General features: G+C 44.5%; 1 protein-coding gene across 29 annotated transcripts in view; it reads right to left on the bottom strand.

Moving 5' to 3' along the window:
• Window positions 1-20,947, bottom strand: part of FNBP1 (formin binding protein 1) — a 157,042-nt gene that overhangs the window by 70,785 nt on the left and 65,310 nt on the right. For all 29 annotated transcript variants that reach the window (XM_034929268.3, XM_034929270.3, XM_057303116.2 and 26 more), the window contains exons 4-5: window positions 20,274-20,421; window positions 271-333 (exon numbers count right to left, since the gene is read on the bottom strand). In XM_034929268.3, coding sequence (XP_034785159.2) covers window positions 271-333; window positions 20,274-20,421 — 211 coding nt within the window. The remainder of the gene's footprint in view (window positions 1-270; window positions 334-20,273; window positions 20,422-20,947) is intronic.

The raw sequence follows: 20,947 nt of genomic DNA, 5'->3' as shown, positions 1-20,947 counted from the left end.
CAGGAGTTCAAGACCACACTGGCCAACATGGCAAAACCCCATCTCTACCAAAAATACAAAAATTAGCCGGGCATGGTGACGTGTGCCTGTAATCTTAGCTACTTGGGAGACTGAGGCAGGAGAATCACTTGAACCTGGGAAGCAGAGGTTACAGTGAGCTGAGATCGCACCATTGCACTCCAAACTGGGCAACAGAGGGAGGCTCCGTCTCAAAAAAAAGAAAAAAAAAATCTATAAAGCCATTTCTTTTGCTGTGCATTGTTCACTTACGGATTCAAGCTGCTTCCAGCAAGTCTCGATGTGCTGCTGTGCTTTACGGCCATCGTGAAAGTTCTGCAAAGGGGAAAACACACTGGCGATTAGTACCCTCTGCTTCTCTTATGAACCCAGGAGGAAACATTTTCATCCACTTAAACAACATCTAAATATTGAACCTCTAGTATGTATGCTCCAAAGAAATTTAAGAGTTGAAAGGGGTAGCCGGGTGCGGTGGCTCACATCTGTAATCCCAGAACCCTGGGAGGCTGAGGAAGAAGAATCGCTTGAGCCAAGGAGTTCGAGACAGCCTGGGCAACACAGTGAGACCCCCCACTCTACAAAAAAATAGAAAAATTAGCTGGATGTGGTGGCACACACTGATAGTCCCAGCTACTCTGCAGGCTGAGGTGGGAGGATCACCTAAGTCCAGGGAGGTTGACACTGCCACATTGAGCTGTGATTGCGCCACTGCACTCCAGCCTGGATGACACAGTGAAACTCTGCCTCAAAAAAAAAGGAAAAGGGAATAAAAAGCTTAATGTGGAAACGAAAACAAGAATAGTCATCACAGATGAAACAAGTTTCACTTGGGGGGAAAAAAAAGCAGTCACAGTTCCCTTTACAGCTTTAGGTACAACTGTATAAAATTTGAAGACAGGCCAGGCATGGTGGTGAGCACACTTGTAGTCAGTTACTTGGGAGGCTGAGGTTGGAAGCTCACCTAAGCCTGGGAGGTTGAGGCCGCAGTGAGCCGTGATCATGCCACTGCACTCCAGCCTGAGTGACAGGATGAGACCCCATCTTAAAAAAATAAAATAGGCTGGACAGTGGCTCACACCTGTAATCCCAGCACTTTGGGAGGCTGAAGTGGGTGGACCATGAGGTCAGGAGTTCAAGACCAGCCTGGCCAATATGGTGAAACCCCATCTCTACTAAAAAGACAAAAATCAGCCAGGCGTGGTGGTGCGTGCCTGTAATCCCAGCTACTTGGGAGGCTGAGGCAGGAGAATTGCTTGAACCTGGGAGGCAGAGGTTGCAGTGAGCTGAGATCGTGCTAATGCACTCCAGCTCTGGGCAACAGAGCAAGACTCGGTCTCAAAAAATAAATAAAATAAAATAAAATTTGAAGACATATACGCCACTTGGAAAAACGACAGGAATGTTTTATTAAGACAGCAATCGCTTCATCTTTTTCAACTGCTTCGAGATATGATTCAGATATGATCTGATTTACTCATTTAAACTGAGCAATTCAATGGTTTTTAGCAGGGTCATAAAACTGTACAACCATCACCACAACCAATTTTAGAATATTTTTATCACCCCTAAAAGAAACCTGTACCCCCTAGCCGTCACCCTCCATCTTCCTCAGCCCTAGGGAGCCTATTTCTGTCTGTGGATTTGTTTATTCTGGATGTTTCCTATGAATGGAAACACGATCTGAGGCCTTTGGTAACTGGGATGTGTTCATTATCTCCTAATGTCCACTTCGCATGATTTCAAGGTCCACATTGTCACATGTATCAGTACTCCATTCCTTTTTATTGCCAAATGATTATTCCATCATGTGGCTATCCCACATTTTGTTTATCCATTCAACAGTTGATAGACATCTGGGTTGTTTCTAGGTTTGGGCTATTATGAAAAATGCGGCCAGGCCAGCACTTTGGGAGGCAGAGGTGGGCGGATCACGAGGTCAGGAGTTTGAGACTAGCCTGGCCAACATGGTGAAACCCTGCCTCTACTAAAAATACAAAAACTAGCGGGCATGGTGGCGTGCACCTGTAATCTCAGCTACTCCGGAGGCTTAGGCAGGATAATTGCTTAAAACCTAGGGGGCTGGAGGTTGCACTGAGCCGAGATCGTGCTGCTGTACTCCAGCCTGGGCGACAGATCAGGACTCCGTCTCAAAAAAGAAAAAGAAAAAGAAAAGTGCTGCTATAAACACTTGAGTAAGAGTTTTGAGTGTTTTGTGTGCATGGCTGTTTTCATTATTAGATTATTTTAAATATAAAGATAAATTTCCCTCCTGGCCATCTGCAAAGGCCCTGAGGCAGGCTCTGGTGTGGTGTTAACCTGGCCGCCAGATCTGGAGGAGCCTCGGGGAGAATATCATAGGAGGTCAGAGAAGAAAGAGGGAGTTGTATAGGGTCTGGTAGGCTTTTTTGTCTGAATGAACCAGAGTCAATGAGTAACTCTAAGATGTTGTGAAGGAAAGATTTCAGATGGTGGGAGGCTTTTGTAACAATCCTGGAGATTACTGCAACTTGGACAGGTTGTATGTAGCGAGCAGTGCAGGTGGTGAGAGGGGTCAGGTTTTGGGCACCTTTTGATCACCCAAACTTCCAGGATTTTCTGGGAGATAAGATGAGATGTGCAATAATGAGCTGCCCAGGGTGACTCCGAGGTTGTCAGTCTGAGCTTTAGGAGAGGAAGACTGAGAGAAGTGGGTCTGAGGAGGGAAGATCATACACGTAGTTTCACATGTGTTAAGGCTGATATTTCTATGAGACTCCCAAGTAGAGAGACTAGCCGAGCGTGGTGGCTCATGCCTGTAATCCCATCACTTTGGGAGGCCAAGGTGGGCGAACCACCAAAGGTCAGGAGTTCTAGACCAGCCTGGGCAACATGGTGAAACCCCGTCTCTACTAAAAATACAAAAAGTAGCCAGGCATGGTGGCGCATGCCTGTAATCCCAGCTACTCGGGAGGCTGAGGCAGGAGAATCACTTGAACTGGGAGGCGGAGGTTGCGGTGAGCCAAGATAGTACCATTGTACTCCAGCCTGGGTGACAGATAGAGACTCCATCTCAAAAAAACCCCCGAAAAACAAACAAACAAACAAACAAACAAGTAGAGAGACTAATATGTACTTGGACTTGTGGATCTGAGCTTAGGGAGCGGTCTGTACTAAAGACCAGTTTGGTAGTCTTCAGTATAAAGTGGATAGTTAAAGCCAGGAGACCAAAGAAGACAAAGATCCCAAGGAAGGAAGTGCTAGAAATATGCAGAAATGTTAAGAGAATGGTGTCTTTTTTTTTGTTCAGTGACCTAAAATCACCAGTTCCCTAAATCCTTTATATATTTTATTTTCTGAGATGGAGTCTTGTTCCGTTGCCCAGGCTGGAGGACAGTGGCGTGATCTCGGTTCACTGCGACCTCTGCCTCCCGGGTTCAAGTGATTCTCCTGCCTCAGCCTCTCTGGTAGCTGGGAATACAGGTGCGACCCACCACGCCCAGCTAATTTTTTGTATTTTTAGTAGGGACAGGGTTTCACCATGTTGGCCAGGCTGGTCTCGAACTCCTGGCCTCAAGTGATCTGCTTGCCTCGGCCTCCCAAAGTGCTGGGATTACAGGCGTGAGCCACCGTGCCCGGCCCCTAAATCTTTTAGTATCCTTCCACTGTACCATCGCTGACTTGGTCAATGTCCTGCAAATTTCCCAGGCGCATTCTCCACCCTGTCTGGGTCCCCAGAGACTGACATGCAGGGATCTCATGAACCCTTGCCCTCTGGTTCTGATGAGATTTGCCGCAAGGATGTTCTGAGTGATCAGAGGGCAGGAAACTGTACCTGCAGCTTCTCACTGAGATGATACAGGTTGGCTGGGTCCTTGGACCAAAGGGCACAGCTCCAATCAGGCAGTGCCCCGCATGCAGCTAACCTCAGAAGTTCCTGATCTGTGAAATTCCTGGAAGGCTCCTCCAGCCCTGTGAGGCCTGGGGGCAACATCAGCTCCCCACTGTGACTTGCTCCAGGGTACTGCACCATCCTCACTGCTTTTCCTAAACTCTATCCGCCACGTTGTAAATGCTCCTTTTAATAACCGACCTTCCTTCAATTACTGAGTTTGAATGTGCTGTCTGTTTTCTGGCTCACAAGGTAAGCATTGGTGTTAGGGGTGCACTACAGAGAAGGTCAGGTGAAGGAAGGATAAAAACAAAGAGGTCCACTAGGTAGAGCCTCGGAGCTTTTCCCGTACCTCGTCAGAACCTAGGATTTAGCAGAGTCAGAAAACAGAGCTGACAACTGGAAAGGCTGGGAAGGCAGAGACAACATCAGATTTAGAACAGTGCTCCTTTATAAGGGAATGTTTTCTTGTCTCTCTTTTGAGGTCGAGTTTCACTGTTTTAAGTGCCTCTTTGCAGTCAGTTTTATCTATCCAGCAATTTTTTGGTCTCTGCAAACCCAGGGGGAGCCCCTTGGGGCTTCGTTTTTCAGCTCTTGTAATGGACACAAGGATAGAACAGAAAAGAAGGGATCCAGGCTGTGGGAGAATTAAGAAGTAGAGCCAAGGGCAGGGTTAGGGAAACTCTGGACCTTAGTGGAGAACGTATAGAAAATACAAGCGGGTTTTCTGAAAGCCACGCTTTCAGGGAGGACCCCCCAGAGACCAGAGCGTCAATTTCAAACCATCTGGGCTCAACTGTGCCCTTTTTGGAAGGCACCTCTGGTCCTGAAAGTCTTTATCGGGTGACTTCTCTGCGAAGAGAAAGATCCCCATTTCCTAAGCCGGAGCACCGAGTTATGCAGTTTGCTGAAGAGATGCAGCTGCTCCCAAAAGTTTTACTTTGAGATTCAAAGACAGGAACAAAAAGAGAAAACCCCAGCACCAATTCAGAGCTGTACTCGAGGGTGACGATCTATCTCTCCAGCACCTCTGAAAGTGAATGTTTTAACAAAGTGAAAGCTCCCTCCAGCTTGGGGCAATGCTGTGGGTGGAGACAGGAAATGCACAGAAGCCCAGCAGACAATGACAGGCATTGCCTGGGACATGTCACCTGACTTTCATATAAAATAAATCTCTGAAGACAAGAGTCTTAAAAAAAAGTCTTATTTTAAAAACACGAGGGATGATTTTGATTGAAAAATCCATAGAGTGGTTCCCTTGCCACTCCTTAGTTTAAATATATAATAAATATGCATTTGTGTTTAAGGCACGGTGTGCACCTTGAATTTACTGGTAAGTTATCTCTCATGAAGACTGCTCAGCTACACCTCTCCCCACATTCTTAAACCACTACCTGAAAACTGCAATTATCATCGTACCATTTCATGGGGCTTAGGAGATTGTGGGTGATGCCCATCTTCCTTCCTTCCAGCCTTTTTTTTTTAAAAAAAAAAAAACAAGTCTCTGTCACCCATGCTGGAGTGCAGTGGTACAATCTCGGCTCACTGCAACTTCCGCCTCCTGGGTTCAAGCAATTCTCCTGCCTCAGCCTCCTGAGTAGCTGGGACTACAGGCACGCACCACCACGCCCGGCTAATTTTTGTGTTTTTAGTAGAGACAGGGTTTCACCATGTTGGCCAGGCTATCCTCGAACGCCTGACCTCAAGTGATACGCCTGCCTCAGCCTCCGAAAGTGCTGGGATTACAGGCATGAGCCACCATGCCCGGCCCCAGCCTTTTTCACAGTACCTGTCCCTCTATCATTTCCTTGGCCATAACATACGAAAAACTATCCGTGCTGGGGGATCCTTTAGGAAATTAAGGGAGGGAACAAAAGCCCTCCTTTGTGCTCTGTGCCTACCATGACCTGAATAGCTGGGGTTTGTTTCTAGCTCTATCTTCGCTGCTTTCACCGGAAAAGCTATTTTAACAGTTACAAAGTTAAACAAATAAACCAGCTTTGCCAGATGTATTTGTTGTTTACCAACAATGGCCGAACATTTCTTTTCTGGACAGTGAGCAAGTGTGTGTCTAAAAAGTGTGCCTGCAAGCGCTAAAGAAGGAGGAATTGTTCTCCGGACAAAGATAAAAAGTGCTTCTTTTGGAGCCATAGAATGAAGTCATCACAGCTCCTTTCTCTCCTATCAGAAAAGAAACAGGAAATGCCATCTCTAGAGACCCAGAGAAATGCTTCTTACTTTCTGCTGTCATAAGATGCTTTTAGTTTCTTTTAAAACATAATAAGCTAAAACAAACAAACAAACAAAAAAACCCAAACCCTAATAGTTTCTGGGGTGACAGCTACACTTACTTATTTCAACTTTTTAGTTGAAATAAAAGTCTACACAGATCAAATCACCCTTCAAATTTTTTAAAGAAATTTCCCAGTGAACAGAGGTGGCTGAGATTAAAAAAAAAAAAAATCACAGATAATCTAAAATAAGCAAGCATTAACTTTAAGAAAAACGACAATGGCAAAGCTTTTGAGACAATTTTACTGAACTGCAAGAAATCACAGACAGACAAACTCACACAAATGCTATGAGAATGTTTAGTATTCACACTGCAATTAGGTACAACAGCTGCTCATTTTTGCTATTTATATAGATATTAAACCATTAACAGTTAAAAGAGCAAAATATGGCACTGATGTGAGAACAGCCCTTTCAAAAAAAAAAAGTAGAAAAAAACATAAGAATAAACACTCAACGGAGAACAGTCAACCATCTGGAATTTTAAATAAAACTCAGATTCCACAAATGCAAACAAAGAAACAAAAAGACTTGAAAAGGGCAAAGAAAGAGGGAGCTTCCAGCAAACATGCCTGTGACAAATCCTGTTTCCTCTAAACTCACAGCGTAGTAGTGGGTTTGAACAGGAGCAGCTTCCAAGTCTGAATCAGGACTCCCAGTTTTAATTGAGCTAGAACTCTAAGTGGCGTGGATATTTCTATGGACCATGTGGCGTAATGGCAAAACGCCTTAGTCCTGTTCAAGTGGGTATGTCGTACCCCATTTAAAACCCAAACCAGAAACCAGAAACGTTCACTAAGGGACACCCATTCTATTTTTACTTAGCAAGGCTTATTTTTCCAAGTTTATCCATGGTAAAAATACCTTCTTAATGAACGTGTTCAAAGTTTTCTAAATGCCTACCTCTCAGAGGCATGCTCAGTTGCTTGACTTTACCCGTTAACACTGAGCAGCATGAGGCAATGGGCCAGGGTCAGGCCTAAGCAGCAGCATTTTCCCTCCCTCCTTCTCTGGCTACTCCTCTGCTCACTGTTCCTCGGTTATTCTCACCCAGAAGGCTCCACATGCAGCAATTTACCTAGACTTCGGTGATCTTTTATCTGTTTTTCAAAGCAATCCTGTCTTCACATTCCTTGAAATTCGCATCCCTAGGCCGCAATCCCAGTACTTTGAGAGGCCGAGGCAGGGGGATCGCTTGAGGCCAGGAGTTTGAGACCAGCCTGGGTAACATGGTGAAACCCCATCTCTCTTAAAACACACACACACACACACCCGCGCGTGCACACACACACACATAGAAAGAAAAAGAAAAGAAGAAAGGGAAGGAAGTGAAGGAAGGGAGGGAAGGGAGGGAAGGAGGGAGGAAGGGAGGAAGGGAGGAAGGGAGGAAGGAAGGAAGGAAGGAAGGAAGGAAGGAAGGAAGGAAGGAAGGAAGGAAGGAAATCAATCAAGAAATCTTAATTCCTCTCATGGAATGGCTCATTTTCTTGCCTGATCCCTTCTGAGGACATAAAGCTGTTACTTGCAGCATCTGATACAGAGAATCTCCCATCAATAAGATTTTTAGATAGAGTGCCAGGGTGATCATCCCATGCTCACTGACGTGCCCACTTGTGCACAGGGCTGCTCCAGGCACGAGGAAAGCTGTGTAAACAAAACAAAGTCCCCTGTCCCAGTGAAACTGAGTGGATCCAGAAGTAAGACAAACAGGGTAAAGGAATAAGGAGGGATGGGTGTAGGTGAAGGTAGCTATTTTAGACAAGGGCAGTCTGGGATGACATTTGAGTAGAGACTTGCATAAAACGTGGGAGTGAACTTACAAGGGTCTGAGGAATACCCTCCAAGCCGCAGGCAGAGCAAGTGCAGATGCTCTGAGTGTGAAGGGGCTTGCCCTGTTTGAGGAACAGCTGGATGCCAGTGCCACTAGACCAAGGTAAAGGGCACAGGGACGGAGGGCAGGCAGGGGCTTGACCATGGACAGCCTCACCAGCCACGGTAAGCATGTTGGAAGACTTAAGAAAGGAAGTGACAGCGGGATGCAGTGGCTCACGCCTGTAATCCCAGCACTTTGGGAGGTCGAGATGGGCGGATCATTTGAGGTCAGGAGTTCGAGACCAGCCTGGCCAACATGATGAAATGCCGTCTCTACTAAAAATACAAAAAAAATTAGCTGGGCATAGTGGCACACACCTGTAATCCCAGCTACTTGGGAGGCTGAGGCAGGAGAATTGCTTGAACCTGGGTGACGGAGGTTGCGGTGAGCTGAGATCGCACCACTGCATTCCAAGTCTGGGTGATGGAGCGAGACTCCGTCTCAACAACAACAACAACAACAACAACAACAACAACAAAAGAAAGGAAGTGACATGGCCTGATCTACATTATTTCAATGTCAAGCTGGCTGCTGCAGGGGGAGGCTGTTACACTTGCACTCTCTCTAAGGGAGAGCTGGTGGTGGCTCTGACATGGAGATGGACAGTTGGACCACTGGCCACAGGGTAAGCACGGAAGCAGAGAAATGAATTAGGAGGCTCAGCAGAGTCCTCTAGATGAGAGATAATGAGGCACAGGACTGGGGTAGATGGGGAAGAGGGGTGAGAAGTGCTTGGACTCAGAACATTTACTGAAGGCAGAGCCAACTAGACTTGTTAACAGATAAGAGATGGTGTGTAAGAGAAAAGAGAAAAGCTCTGGGTGACTATGTGTTTGGCCAGAGCACCTGAGTTTAAGAAAAGGTGTCCCATTTATTGAGAACTGGAGGGAGTGCAGACTGGAATGGAACATGGATAAGGACTTTGGGGGATCAGAAGTTGGTTTTGGGGCCGGGCGTGGTGGCTCACGCCTGTGATCCCAGCACTATGGGAGGCAAAGGCAGGCAGATCAGCTGAGGACAGGACTCCGGGATCAGCCTGGCCAATATGGCAAAATCCCGTCTCTATTAAAAATACAAAAATTAGCCAGGCGTGGTGGCGGGTGCCCGTAATCCCAGCTACTTGGGAGGCTGAGGCAGGAGAATGGCTTGAACCTGGAGGCGGAGCTTGCAGAGAGCCGAGATAGCGCCACTGCACTCCAGACTTGTGACAGAGTGAGACTCCGTCTCAGAAAAAAAAAAGTTTGTTTTGGGGTGGGCTAACAGGGTCACTGCACTACACCACTCTGGAGCCATCATTCACACTTGCTGGACTCCAGTCCTCTGCTGACAAAGGTGCAATGGTGATGCTGTATTAGGCATCTAAGGAGAGATGTCAAACAGGTGGCCGAACAAGAATCATGTGAGATACGAACTGTGAGTCAAGTAATTCTCACAATTCCCAGAAGAAAAGGAAATCATTAATTCTAGCTTGCAAAGGAGAAACACAAAATCCAAGATCACATTTCAAGCCCATGAAATGAAGAAAAGAATTTGAGTGTCCTGTTTACTAAGTATGTTATCCCATGAATGATAAAATTTAAAAAGAAATTTTTTTTTGAGATTGGGGGGTGGATCTCACTATGTTGTCCAGGCTGGTCTTGAACTCCCCGGCCCTGAGCAATCTTCCTGCCTCAGCCTTTCAGGTAGCTGGAAAACATTTTTTTTTTTTTTGGCGGGGGGGTCACCAGACCAGTGGTTTTGCAGGTGAAACAACCACAGTGGTGAAAGGGCCCACTCTTAATGAACAGAATGCCACTTTTACATGTTCTTTCAAAACAAAGAAGATGGCTGGGCATGGTGGCTCATGCCTGTAATCCCAGCACTTTGGGAGGCCGAGGCAGGCAGATCACCTGAGGTCAGGAGTTTGAGACCAGCCTAGTCAACATGGTGAAACCTCGTCTGTACTAAAAATACAAAAATTAGCTAGGTGTGGTGGCGGGCGCCTGTAATCCCAGCTATGGGGGAGGCTGAGGCAGGAAAATTGCTTGACCCTGGGAGGCAGAGGTTGCAGTGAGCCGAGATTGCACCATTGCACTCCAGCCTGGGCAACAAGAGCAAAACTCCGTCTCAAAAAAAAAAAAAAATCAGAAATGGACTTGTAAGTAGCTAGATTATATACATAAACTACTTTTAGTTTTTGCTTTCCTTCATGCTAAGCTTTACCTATTTGCTGTCATCTCTTATAACAACATTTTGTTTTCCTAAATGTACTGGAGTCAGTCCATGCTGCAGAACTGGCTTATAGGAAATTAAGCCCCTTCATAAGATCCATAAATAGGACCTATTGAATTCTAACTTTGAAAAGAATGTTATAGGTTTTAGTGCAGTATCCATTTTCAAACATTTCAGAAACCTCGGGAGAAGTTTTAAATGGTCAATTCTAAGTAATGTGGAGTCTGTAAGCATACAGGTCTGAGGTTTATAAACATTTTAGTGAGTCACTGAAAGTATTGTATAATTGTTTCCTCTAGAACTCTTCAGATAACTGCTGCCAAAAAGTGATTCTGCTTCTGGCCAACACTTTGTGAGTAATGAACCATATTTTCCACCTGCAGGGAGAAGTTTTCTTGGAATTCCAGAAAATGTTGGCAAGAACCTCCTGGTTCTCCTTCTGGAGCTATAAATCTTCACAAATTTCTCATATATGATTAGTGGTAATCGCTGTGGAAAAACCCAGACGTACTCAAAGGCTGCAGCTACACCAAACAACCTCTAAAACTCTTTTCTTCAATAACTTGACTCAATGTTCAAAAGTTGCTGATAAGAGTACATTTACAGTAGTTCTTATGGAGGAATATATGTGTTATCAACTCTGAATTACCCACATCTCAGATAAGCTAATTCCACACCCATGTTGATCATTTCAGTGACATTTGGAAATCTATCTATAAGTCTGTAAATCTATTGATAATTCTATCTGTAATTCTACTATAATTATCTGAACATAAATTATCAGAGTTTTATCAAGAACCATAAATCATGTATGTTTAATCATGTATGCTTTGACCTCATAGTCTCACTTCTGGGAATTTAGTTTGGGGAAATAATCTCAGCCCACACACAATGCAAACAGCTTTGGAAGTAAAGAGTTTACTGCTGTATTGTTTACACAACTAACTAAATGAGTCAAAAACTGGTAATACCCTATAAATCAAACAATACACAATTAGGCAAATTATAACTTTGTTAGAACAATGCACAGCTACTAAAATTCCAAATATTTTTTCTTTCTTTTTTAATATCTCTTCCAATAACTTTGAAAAAATTCCAATTATTTAAACTACACTTTTGGCCAGGCACAATGGCTCACTCCTATCATCCCAGCACTTTGAAAGGCTGACGCGGGAAGATTGCTTGAGCCCAGGAGTTCAAGACCAGCCTGGGCAACACAGCCAGCCCTATCCCTAAAAAAAATTTAAAAAAAATTTTTTTTTAATCTAAAAACAAAAACGTATACTTTTTGAGGTAGAAACATGGAAAATACTTACAATATTAAATGGAGAATCAAGAAGAATATAAATTATAGCTATAGTAGGATTAATATTCCTAACTTTTTTTTTTTTTTTTTTTGAGGTGGAGTCTCACTCTGTGGCCCAGGCTGGAGTACAGTGGCACGATCTCGGCTCATTGCAAGTTCCGCTTCCCAGGTTCACGCCATTCTCCTGCCTCAGCCTCCTGAGTAGCTGGGACTACAGGCACCTCCCACCACGCCTGGCTAAGTTTTTGGGTTTTTTTTTTTTTTTGTATTTTTAGTAGAGACAGGGTTTCACCATGTTAGCTAAGATGGTCTCGATCTCCCGACCTCATGATCCCCCCACCTCGGCCTCCCAAAGTGCTAGGATTACAGGCGTGAGCCACTGCGCCTGGCCTTTTATTTTATTATTTTTTTTAGACTGAGTCCTGTCTGTCACCCAGGCTGGAGTGCAGTGGCGCGTTCTCGGCTCACTGCAACCTCTGCCTCCTGCATTCAAGCAATTCTCCTGCCTCAGCCTCCCGAGTAGCTGGGATTGCAGACATGCACAACCAAGCCCAGCTAATTTTTGTATTTTTAGTGGAGACGGGGTTTCACCATGTTGGCCAGGCTGGTCTCAAACTCGCCACCTCAAGCAATCCACCCGCCTTGGCCTCCCAAAGTGCTGGGATTACAGGCATAAGACACTGCGCCCAGCCAATATTCTTAAATGTTATACATATCTGCAAATGATATCAGGAAGAAAACTTTGAAAAATGAGGATTTTTGATTTATAAGGGATTGTGAGATTTTGTCCTTTAATTCAGTTTTAGTAATATTCTTTTTATATGCACCCCCAAGGACTGGCCACTGATTCCATTATGTCTAAAGAGATGGCGAACATCTCACTGAAAATGCAATTGCCCTAAGTGGAACCCACTAGGTGAAGAAGCTATAGGACCTCCTTGTCCAGGGCTTCCAGGACTGCTCATGTTTTCCTAAAGAGACAGATGCAGGCTCAGATGTCAGGCAAGGAAGAACCTAAACTGCTAAGTTCTTGCAGGGGGGAAAGGTTCTCTTTTTAGTGAATCTGCTTTTTGTTTTGTTTTGTTTTGTTTTGAGATGGAGTCTCACTCTGTCACCCACGCTTGAGTGCAGTGGTGCAATCTTGGCTCACTGCAACCTCTGCCTCCAGGTTCAAGCAATTCTCCTGCCTCAGCCTCCTGAGTAGCTGGGATTACAGGCGCACACCACCACACCCGGCTAATTTTTTTTTTTCTATTTTTAGTAGAGACAGGGTTTCACCACGTTGGTCAGGCTGGTCTGGAACTCCCGACCTTGTGATACGCCCACCTCAGCCTCCCAAAGTTCTGGGATTACAGGTGTGAGCCACCGCGCCTGGCCGTGAATCTGCATTTTTAAAAAATCAACATTTTCACCAAAATGAGCCTACAGTTTTGTGCATCAGGAAAAACAATGGATATTCATAACATTAAAATGAACTGCGTTGTGATACAAAAATATAGTATATGTGCAGAATAAAAAGCATCTTTTCTCCTAGATACTTAAGTAGAAGTAGTAATCCTATTTTACAGTTAGATTTTTGTTTTTTGTTTTTTTTGAGACAGAGTCTCACTCTGTCACTCAGGCTGGAGTGCAGTGGTGCGATCTCAGCTCACTGCAACTTCTGCCTTCTGGAATCAAATGATTCTCCTGCCTCAGCCTCCAGAGTAGCTGGGACTACAGGCACATGCCACCACGCCTGGTTAATTTTTGTATTTTTAGTAGAGACAGGGTTTCACCATGTCGGCCAGGCTGGTCTCAAACTCCTGACCTCAGGTGATCCACCTGCCTTGGCCTCCCAAAGTGCTGGGATTACAGGTGTGAGCCACTGTGCCCATCCTACAGTTAGATTTGAAGACTTAAAGATCAAACAGCTGGTAGGGCTACAAAGGCAAGAATGCCATACAACAAAAAGGAAGGAAACATCGTCTTTGCACAGAGAGCCATTTTTCATCACGCTTACCCTTGTCAGAGATTCATCCATTTAAACACAGCAAAATGTAGATAAAAAGTAATTTTCAACCAGTATTGTCCACTGAACTTGGACATTCTTTCTATATGCAGTAATGAGATCCAGCAGTAATCCTGTAAATTCAAAATCATCCCTTTGGGCAGCCAGGATTCTGCCGCTGTATCAAATGGCCCAATCTGTACTGTGCTGATGGTTAAGGATGGTACTTAAGTAAGGCATTATTTCTAGTCAGCCACGAAAAATAGTAGCTGGGTCTAAAATGTTAAAAGCAGCTTCTTGTTTCCTATGCCATCAACCAATTCCACATTTTATTTATTTATTTATTTTTCGAGATGGAGTCTTGCTCGGTCGCCCAGGCTAGAGTGCAGTGGCACAATCTCAGCTCACTGCAACCTCTGCCTCCCGGGTTCAAGCGATTCTCCTGCCTCAGCCTCCCAAGTAGCTGGGATTCCAGGTGCATGCCACCACGCCCAGCTAATTTTTGTATTTTTAGTAAAGATGGGGTTTCACCATGTTGGCCAGGCTGGTTTCGAACTCCTGTTCTCAAGTGATCCACTCGCCTCGGCCTCCCAGAGTGCTGGGATTACCACTTCAAGTGAGCCACTGTGCCTGGCCCAATTACACATTTTTAGAAAGGTCATTTTAAAATCACTGAACAACTACCGTATGACACCTGCTCACAGAAGGCCTAAACATGCTCCGTTTTCTTTTTCTTTTTTCTTTTTTTTTTTTTTGAGATGGAGTCTCACTCTGTCACCCAGGCTAAAGTGCAATGGCATGATCTCCGCTCACAGCAACCTCTGCCTCCCAGGTTCAAGTGATTCTCCTGCCTCAGCTTCCCGAGTAGCTAGGATTACAGGCACGCACCACTGTGCCTGGATAATTTTTGTATTTTTAGTAGAGACAGGGTTTCGCCATGTTGGCAAGGCTGGTCTTCAACTCCTGGCCTCAGGTGATCTGCCCACCTTGGCCTCCCAATGTGCTGGGATTATAGGTGCTCCGTTTTCTGTAACAAGCCGTGATCGAGAAGCTCTGGGATGGAAATGAGACTCTGCATTAAGTAACAGAATGATTACAGCAAGAGAAACTGGATATGCAGCATCTATTTATCAGTATACTGGAACGTTGTGCTGGGAGGTTCATATTTGTCTTCTCATAATTGTCCCCACAACTTCCTAAGGTGGCTATAATCAGCCTCAGCTTACAGATTCCTAAGTGTATGCTCATAGAGTTTTCATAACCTGCCTAGGGCAGGGCTGCCAGGAATCCTGAGCAGGGTTGTTGGCTGGAAAGCTTGCATCCTTTCCTCTCGCTGCCCACCACCAAGCAGGGGGCTCCAGCTCTGTGAACACAGAACTTATGTGGCCTCGCTGGAAAGCTTGCATCCTTTCCTCTCGCTGCCCACCACCAAGCAGGGGGCTCCAGCTCTGTGAACACAGAACTTATGTGGCCTCTCCCTGTCTTTTAAGACAGACCTGAAGCATGCTGTCAGCCCCTCATCACAGCATAGTGGGAAGGCGACTGAGTCTGGCCTCAGAAAACCTGGATTTGAGCTCTAACTCTGTTATGCTGTGTGCGCCAATAATTAACCTCACCAGAAGACAGAAATGATAGCATTCCACTGTTGTTTTAAGAATCATCCTTACAAAAAAATAGTGTTTACTAAGTCAAGTCAGGGTAGCCAAAAGTAAAAGCTCTAAAGGAGAAATGTTGGTTATTACGAGAAGGTCTTAAATAGCTCCTTTTCTTCTTTTCTTTTCTGTTTTTTGTTTGTTTGTTTGTTTTTTTGAGACGGAGTCTCACTCTGTCGCCCAGGCTGGAGTGCAGTGGCGTGATCTCGGCTCACTGCAAGCTCCGCCTCCTGGGTTCACGCCATTCTCCTGCCTCAGCCTCCCAAGTAGCTGGGACTACAGGCGCCCGCCACCATGCCCAGCTAATTTTTTTTTTTTTTTTTTTAGTAGAGATGGGTTTCACCGTGTTGGCCAGGATGGTCTCGATCTCCTGACCTCGTGATCCGCCTGCCTTGGCCTCCCAAAGTGCTGGGATTACAGGCGTGAGCCACCGCGCCTGGCCTCTTCTTTTTTTTTCTTTTTTTTTTTGAGACAGGGTCTCACTCTGTCACCCAGGCTAGAGTGCAGTGGTGCCATCTCAGCTCACTGCAACCTCCGCCTCCCAGGTTCGAGCGATTCTTGTACCTCAGCCTCCTGAGTAGCTGGGATTACAGGCATGCACCATCATGCCCAGCTAATTTTTTAAAATGTATTTTATATTTTTAGTAGAGAAGGGGTTTCATCACGTTGCCAGGCTGGTCTCGAACTTCTGACCTCAAGTGATCTGCCCGCCTCAGCCTCCCAAGTGCTGGGATTACAGGCGTGAGTCACCGCGCCCAGCCAAACAGCTCTTTTTCTAAGACTAGCTGCAGATGAGGATGTTCATACTGTTTACTCCAGCATCCTTGAAGGTATGTCGAAAAAAACTCACTGGAAAAAAAACCATGCCTATAAACACGCACTGCCCCGAGAGGGAAGCAGCCTGGGGGCCCCCCAGCTCCGCAACAGAGCAACACGCCCAGCTCACTGCACCTTCCTGTGCTCCAGGGTCCATATCTTGGGTAAAATCTGGAGAACCAGCAGTCCCCATTGAGGTTAGCTATTATAATCTATAGCAAGCATGAGGCTAAACACTCGGCCTCCCGAAGTGCTGGGACTACAGGCGTGAGCCACCACGCCAGGCCTCCAATATTATTGGAATCATTTTTTAAATTACAGTGGTTAGTATACCATAATGCTAATTCATTATTTACTCATTCAAAATAATGGCAACGATTATGTAGAGAAAAGAAAAAACAGAGCAGGCATGGGGGTTTATGCCTATAATCCCAGCACTTTGGGAGGCTGAGGTGAGAAAATCACCTGAACCCAGGAGTTTGAGACCAGACTGGGCAACACAGCAAGACCTTGTCTCTACAAAATTTTTAAAAACTGGCTGAGCATGGTGGCATATGCCTGTGGTCCCAGCTACTTGGGAAGCTAAGATAGGAGGATCACTTGACTTCAGGAGGTTGAAGCTACAGTGAGCCATGATCGCACCACTGCACTCCAGCCTAGGCAACAGAATGAGACCCTGAAGAAAAAAAAAAAAGAAGAAAGAAAGAAAAAAGGAAAAAGAAAAAAAAATGCTCATGAAGCATTATATTAAAATAGTACGAACAGGTCAGGTGCAGTGGCTCACGCCTGTAATCCCAGCACTTTGGGAGGGATCACCTGAGCTCAGGATTTCGAGACCAGCCTGGCCAACATGATGAAACTCCATCTCTACTAAAAATACAAAAATCAGCCGGGCATGGTAGGGGGTACCTGTAATCCCAGATACTCAGGAGGCTGAGGCAGGAGAATCACTGGAACCCAGAAGGCGGAGGCTGCAGTGAGCCGAGTTTGTGCGACTGCACTCCAGCCCGGGCAACAGAGCGAGACTCCGTCTCAAACAAAATTAAATAAATAAATTAAATAGCACAAATACACACATTTGCTTACTGATATTTGTTCTAATATTTCAAAAGGTTTCATGATTTTCTAAAATGTCATTTTAATTTAATTACAGAATGTTTCAAAAGAGCATGATGTTTACAGCTCCTCCCAACAGAACATCTGACTCAGAAACCTGTACTTGCAGTTCTTCTTAAAATAAAAGGAACACTATGTATTGCAAGATATTTAATGTGTATCTGTACCACCTATAATTTATTCCATAAATTACTATAATTTTTGATTAACAAAAGGAACTAAATCCAAAATACAGATATGACAGACTATAAAAAAGTCATCATTAACAGTGAGTAAATAAAATATAAAACAACTTGGCCATAACACAGCAAAGGAATACGAAGGGGCACGGTGGCTCACGCTTGTAATCCCAGCAGTTTGGGAGGCCAAGACGGGTGGATCATTTGAGGTCAGGAGTGCGAGACCAGCCTGGCCAACATGGTGAAACCCTATCTCTACCAAAAATATAAAAAATTAGCCAGATATAGTGGCATGTCCCTGTAATCCCAGCTACTTGGGAGGCTGAGGCAGGAGAATCGCTTGAACCTGGGAGGTGGAGGTTGTGGTTAGGCGAGATCATGCCACTGCACTCCAGTCTGGGCAACACAGTGAGACTCCATCTTAAAAAAAAAAAAAAGGAGAGAGACAAAGCATTGACAAAAGAAACAACCAGGAAAAAAATATAAACCTTTGCAAGGTCAAGGGAAGTTCAGGGTCCAGGGAAGCAGTCCACGATCACGTTAAGATTTCTGGTATTTATTTTATTATATTAGATATTTGTACTTCATTCTGAACCTTAGTATTCTGTTTCACTGCATCCTTTCTGTCACTAAAGAAATCTTTAATGAATGGTCCAGCAGAGACTGTCATCTAATTTAGGGCTCCAGTGCAGGGTTTCTCACTCTCAGCACTATAGACATTTTGGGCCAGGTCATTCTTCGTTGGGGAGCTGTCCTGTATATTGTAGGAGGCTTAGCTGCCTCCCTGGCCTCTTCTCTCTAGATACCAGTAGCAACCCCTTAGCCACAATCCCTGAGACAACCAAAAGTGTCTCCAGACACTGATAAATGTGGCTGGAGTAGGGAGTAAAACTGTCCCTAGTTGAGAACCACTGTGCTAATGTCAACAGATGAAGATTCATCTCAGTTTATTGGCATATTGTTGTTTTAAACCAATGGGTTGATCTTAAGGCATTTATCTCTTCCTAACTTTTAAACCTATCCAAGGCCATATGCTACACATTTATAGTTTAGAAAGAATTAAATTGAGACATTTTCAAACGCCTTCCTGCCCAAGTGCCCTGGCTGCTCTCTATTGAATGCTTGTCCCAGGCAGGTCCTAATCATCCCTCAAGTCTTGTTAAGGCCTTAACTGCGAAGTCCCTTGGGAAGCTTCTTCCTGACCCCAGAGCATGAGCATATCAGAAATCCTATTATATGCTCTCATAGCACGTTCTACTCTTACTTTGTGGCAACTACCATAATTGCAATTAAATAATCACTTTTGTCATTATTACTTAATGTCTCCTCCATTTCAGCAGAAGCCATAGTAATCTTGTTGGCTCATGTATCCCCAGGGCATTAAAAGAACTGTTGTGGCTGGGCTCAGTGGCTTACGCCTGTAATCCCAGCACTTTGGGAGGCCAAGGCGGGTGGATCACGGTGGTCTGAGGAGTTTGAGACCAGCCCGACCAATATGGTGAAACCCCATCTCTACGAAAAATACAAAAAATTAGCTGGGCATGGTGGCGGGCACCTGTAATCTCAGCTACTGAGGGAGGAGAATCGCTTGAACCCGGGGGGCGGAGGTTTCAGGGAGTCGAGATCGCACCACTTCACTCGGGCCTGGACAAAAGGGTGAAACTCCGTCTCAAAAAAAAAAAAAATTTTTTTTTTTTACTTTATTACTAGTAACAAATTTTTCCGCACTTCACATGCAATCGAAGTACAATGATACAGACCATGGCTTAAAGATAAATCCCTTAAGGCAAAATCATGACTAAGAATAGACTTTGAGCATCCATTTTTCTCTTTGGTTACCAACAAAACCTATTTATGAAAAGACGATAATGGTGGCAAGAGGAACAATAAGGTTTGCTTCATTAGATAGCAATGAATGAGCTGAGGAAAAGAATGGATGTAACTGGAGACATCTTTCCATTTTTTTGACCTACTTACAAGCACTAATTTTTTTTTTTTTTTTTTTGAGATGGAGTTTTGCTCTTGTCACCCAGGCTGGAGTGCAATGGCGAGATCTCGGCTCACTGCAACCTCCACCTCCTGGGTTCAAGCAATTCTCGTGCTTCAGACCCCCAAGTAGCTGGGGTTATGGGTACCCGTCACCACGCTAGTTTTTATATTTTTAGTAGAGAAGGGGTTTCACCATGTTGACCAGCCTGATCGCGAACTCCTTAGCTCAGGTGATCCATCTGCCTAGGCTTCCCAAAGTGCTGGGATTACAGGCGTGAGCCACCATGCCCGACTGATAAGTACTAATTTTAATACCATTTATTCCACAGAGCATACACCATATTATATTACTTACTTGTTTTTTAAATGTCTGATACCCTGAAACATATTTAAATTCCTCAAAGGGATGCATATTCCTTTGAATATGGGTCCACAGATGAGTTTCAGAGTGTCTGAAGGACCCTTGACATTTTACGTAGAGACCTAGAAACACTTTCTAGGAACAGGGTCTGTAACTTTTTTTCTTTTTTTTTTCTTTTTGAGACGGAGTCTTGCTCTGTCGCCCAGGTTGGAGCACAGGTGCAAAATCTCGGCTCACTGCAACCTCCGCCTCCCAGATTCAAGCGTTTCTCCTGCCTCAGCCTCCTGAGTAGCTGGGATTACAGCCACATGCCACCATGCCTGGCTAATTTTTGTATTTTTAGTAGAGATGGGGTTTTGCCATGTTGGTCAGGCTGGTCTCAAACTCCTCACCTTGTGATCCACCTGCCTCGGCCTCCCAAAGTCCTGGGATTACAGGCATGAGCCACCGTGCCCAGCTGGGGTCCATAACTTTTATATGATTCTCAAAGGTATGAGTTTAAGACCCATAGTCTTATATGGTTTTATTTAATTTTAATCTTCTAGGGATATTCCCACTGTGTTTGGTCCATCTTTTAGGAAGAAAAAGAATAAAGTTTTGCTTACTGATTTCCTCTCCTGTTTCAGTTCCTGAACATAGCGTGCCAAGTCCACAATGATCTGTGATGCCATGTTCTCGGAGATAACTTCATGCTGCCCTGCGTAATCATTCATTTCGTTCAGGGTGGAAATGAAAGCTTTACATGACGTATACCTATGGAACAGAACACACGCCACTCTGTTTCACACAAGGCCACGTTCATTCATATTCTGCTTTACACCAAGAAAATATTAATTAAAATCAGGTTAATTGGCATCCATCTCCCATAGGATCCTGAGTATTCATTACACATCGAGTGTTCTCATCAAAATGGCTCAGAATTAATTACAATTGAAACACTTTTCATTTTGCAAAACTGAACCGCATAATGTAATATTTGGCTTCATTGATACTTAGTCAAGATATAATCCAAAATTCATATACATGCTATATGTACTAATGTAAAGGATATTTAGATATACATTAGAGATGTAATATTTGAGCGGTCTGTGTTAAGATGCCTTAATTGCTGACTGAAATGGACATATTTCTTGGATGAATGACTAGCATGACAGGGACTCCTGACAGTGCCAAACCAAATCAACTCTAGAATGCAGATTCCATACTTCCTGCTTTTGCTTAATTACATTCTAAAGTTTTCCTAATTACTTTAATTGAAACAATCTGGCATAGGTCCAGT

The sequence above is a fragment of the Pan paniscus genome, chromosome 11 (assembly GCF_029289425.2).
Source record: "Pan paniscus chromosome 11, NHGRI_mPanPan1-v2.0_pri, whole genome shotgun sequence".
In the NCBI taxonomy this organism is placed as follows: domain Eukaryota; kingdom Metazoa; phylum Chordata; class Mammalia; order Primates; family Hominidae; genus Pan; species Pan paniscus.
The sequence above is the reverse complement of the archived record's forward strand: the minus strand, read 5'-3'. Positions and strand labels throughout refer to the sequence as shown.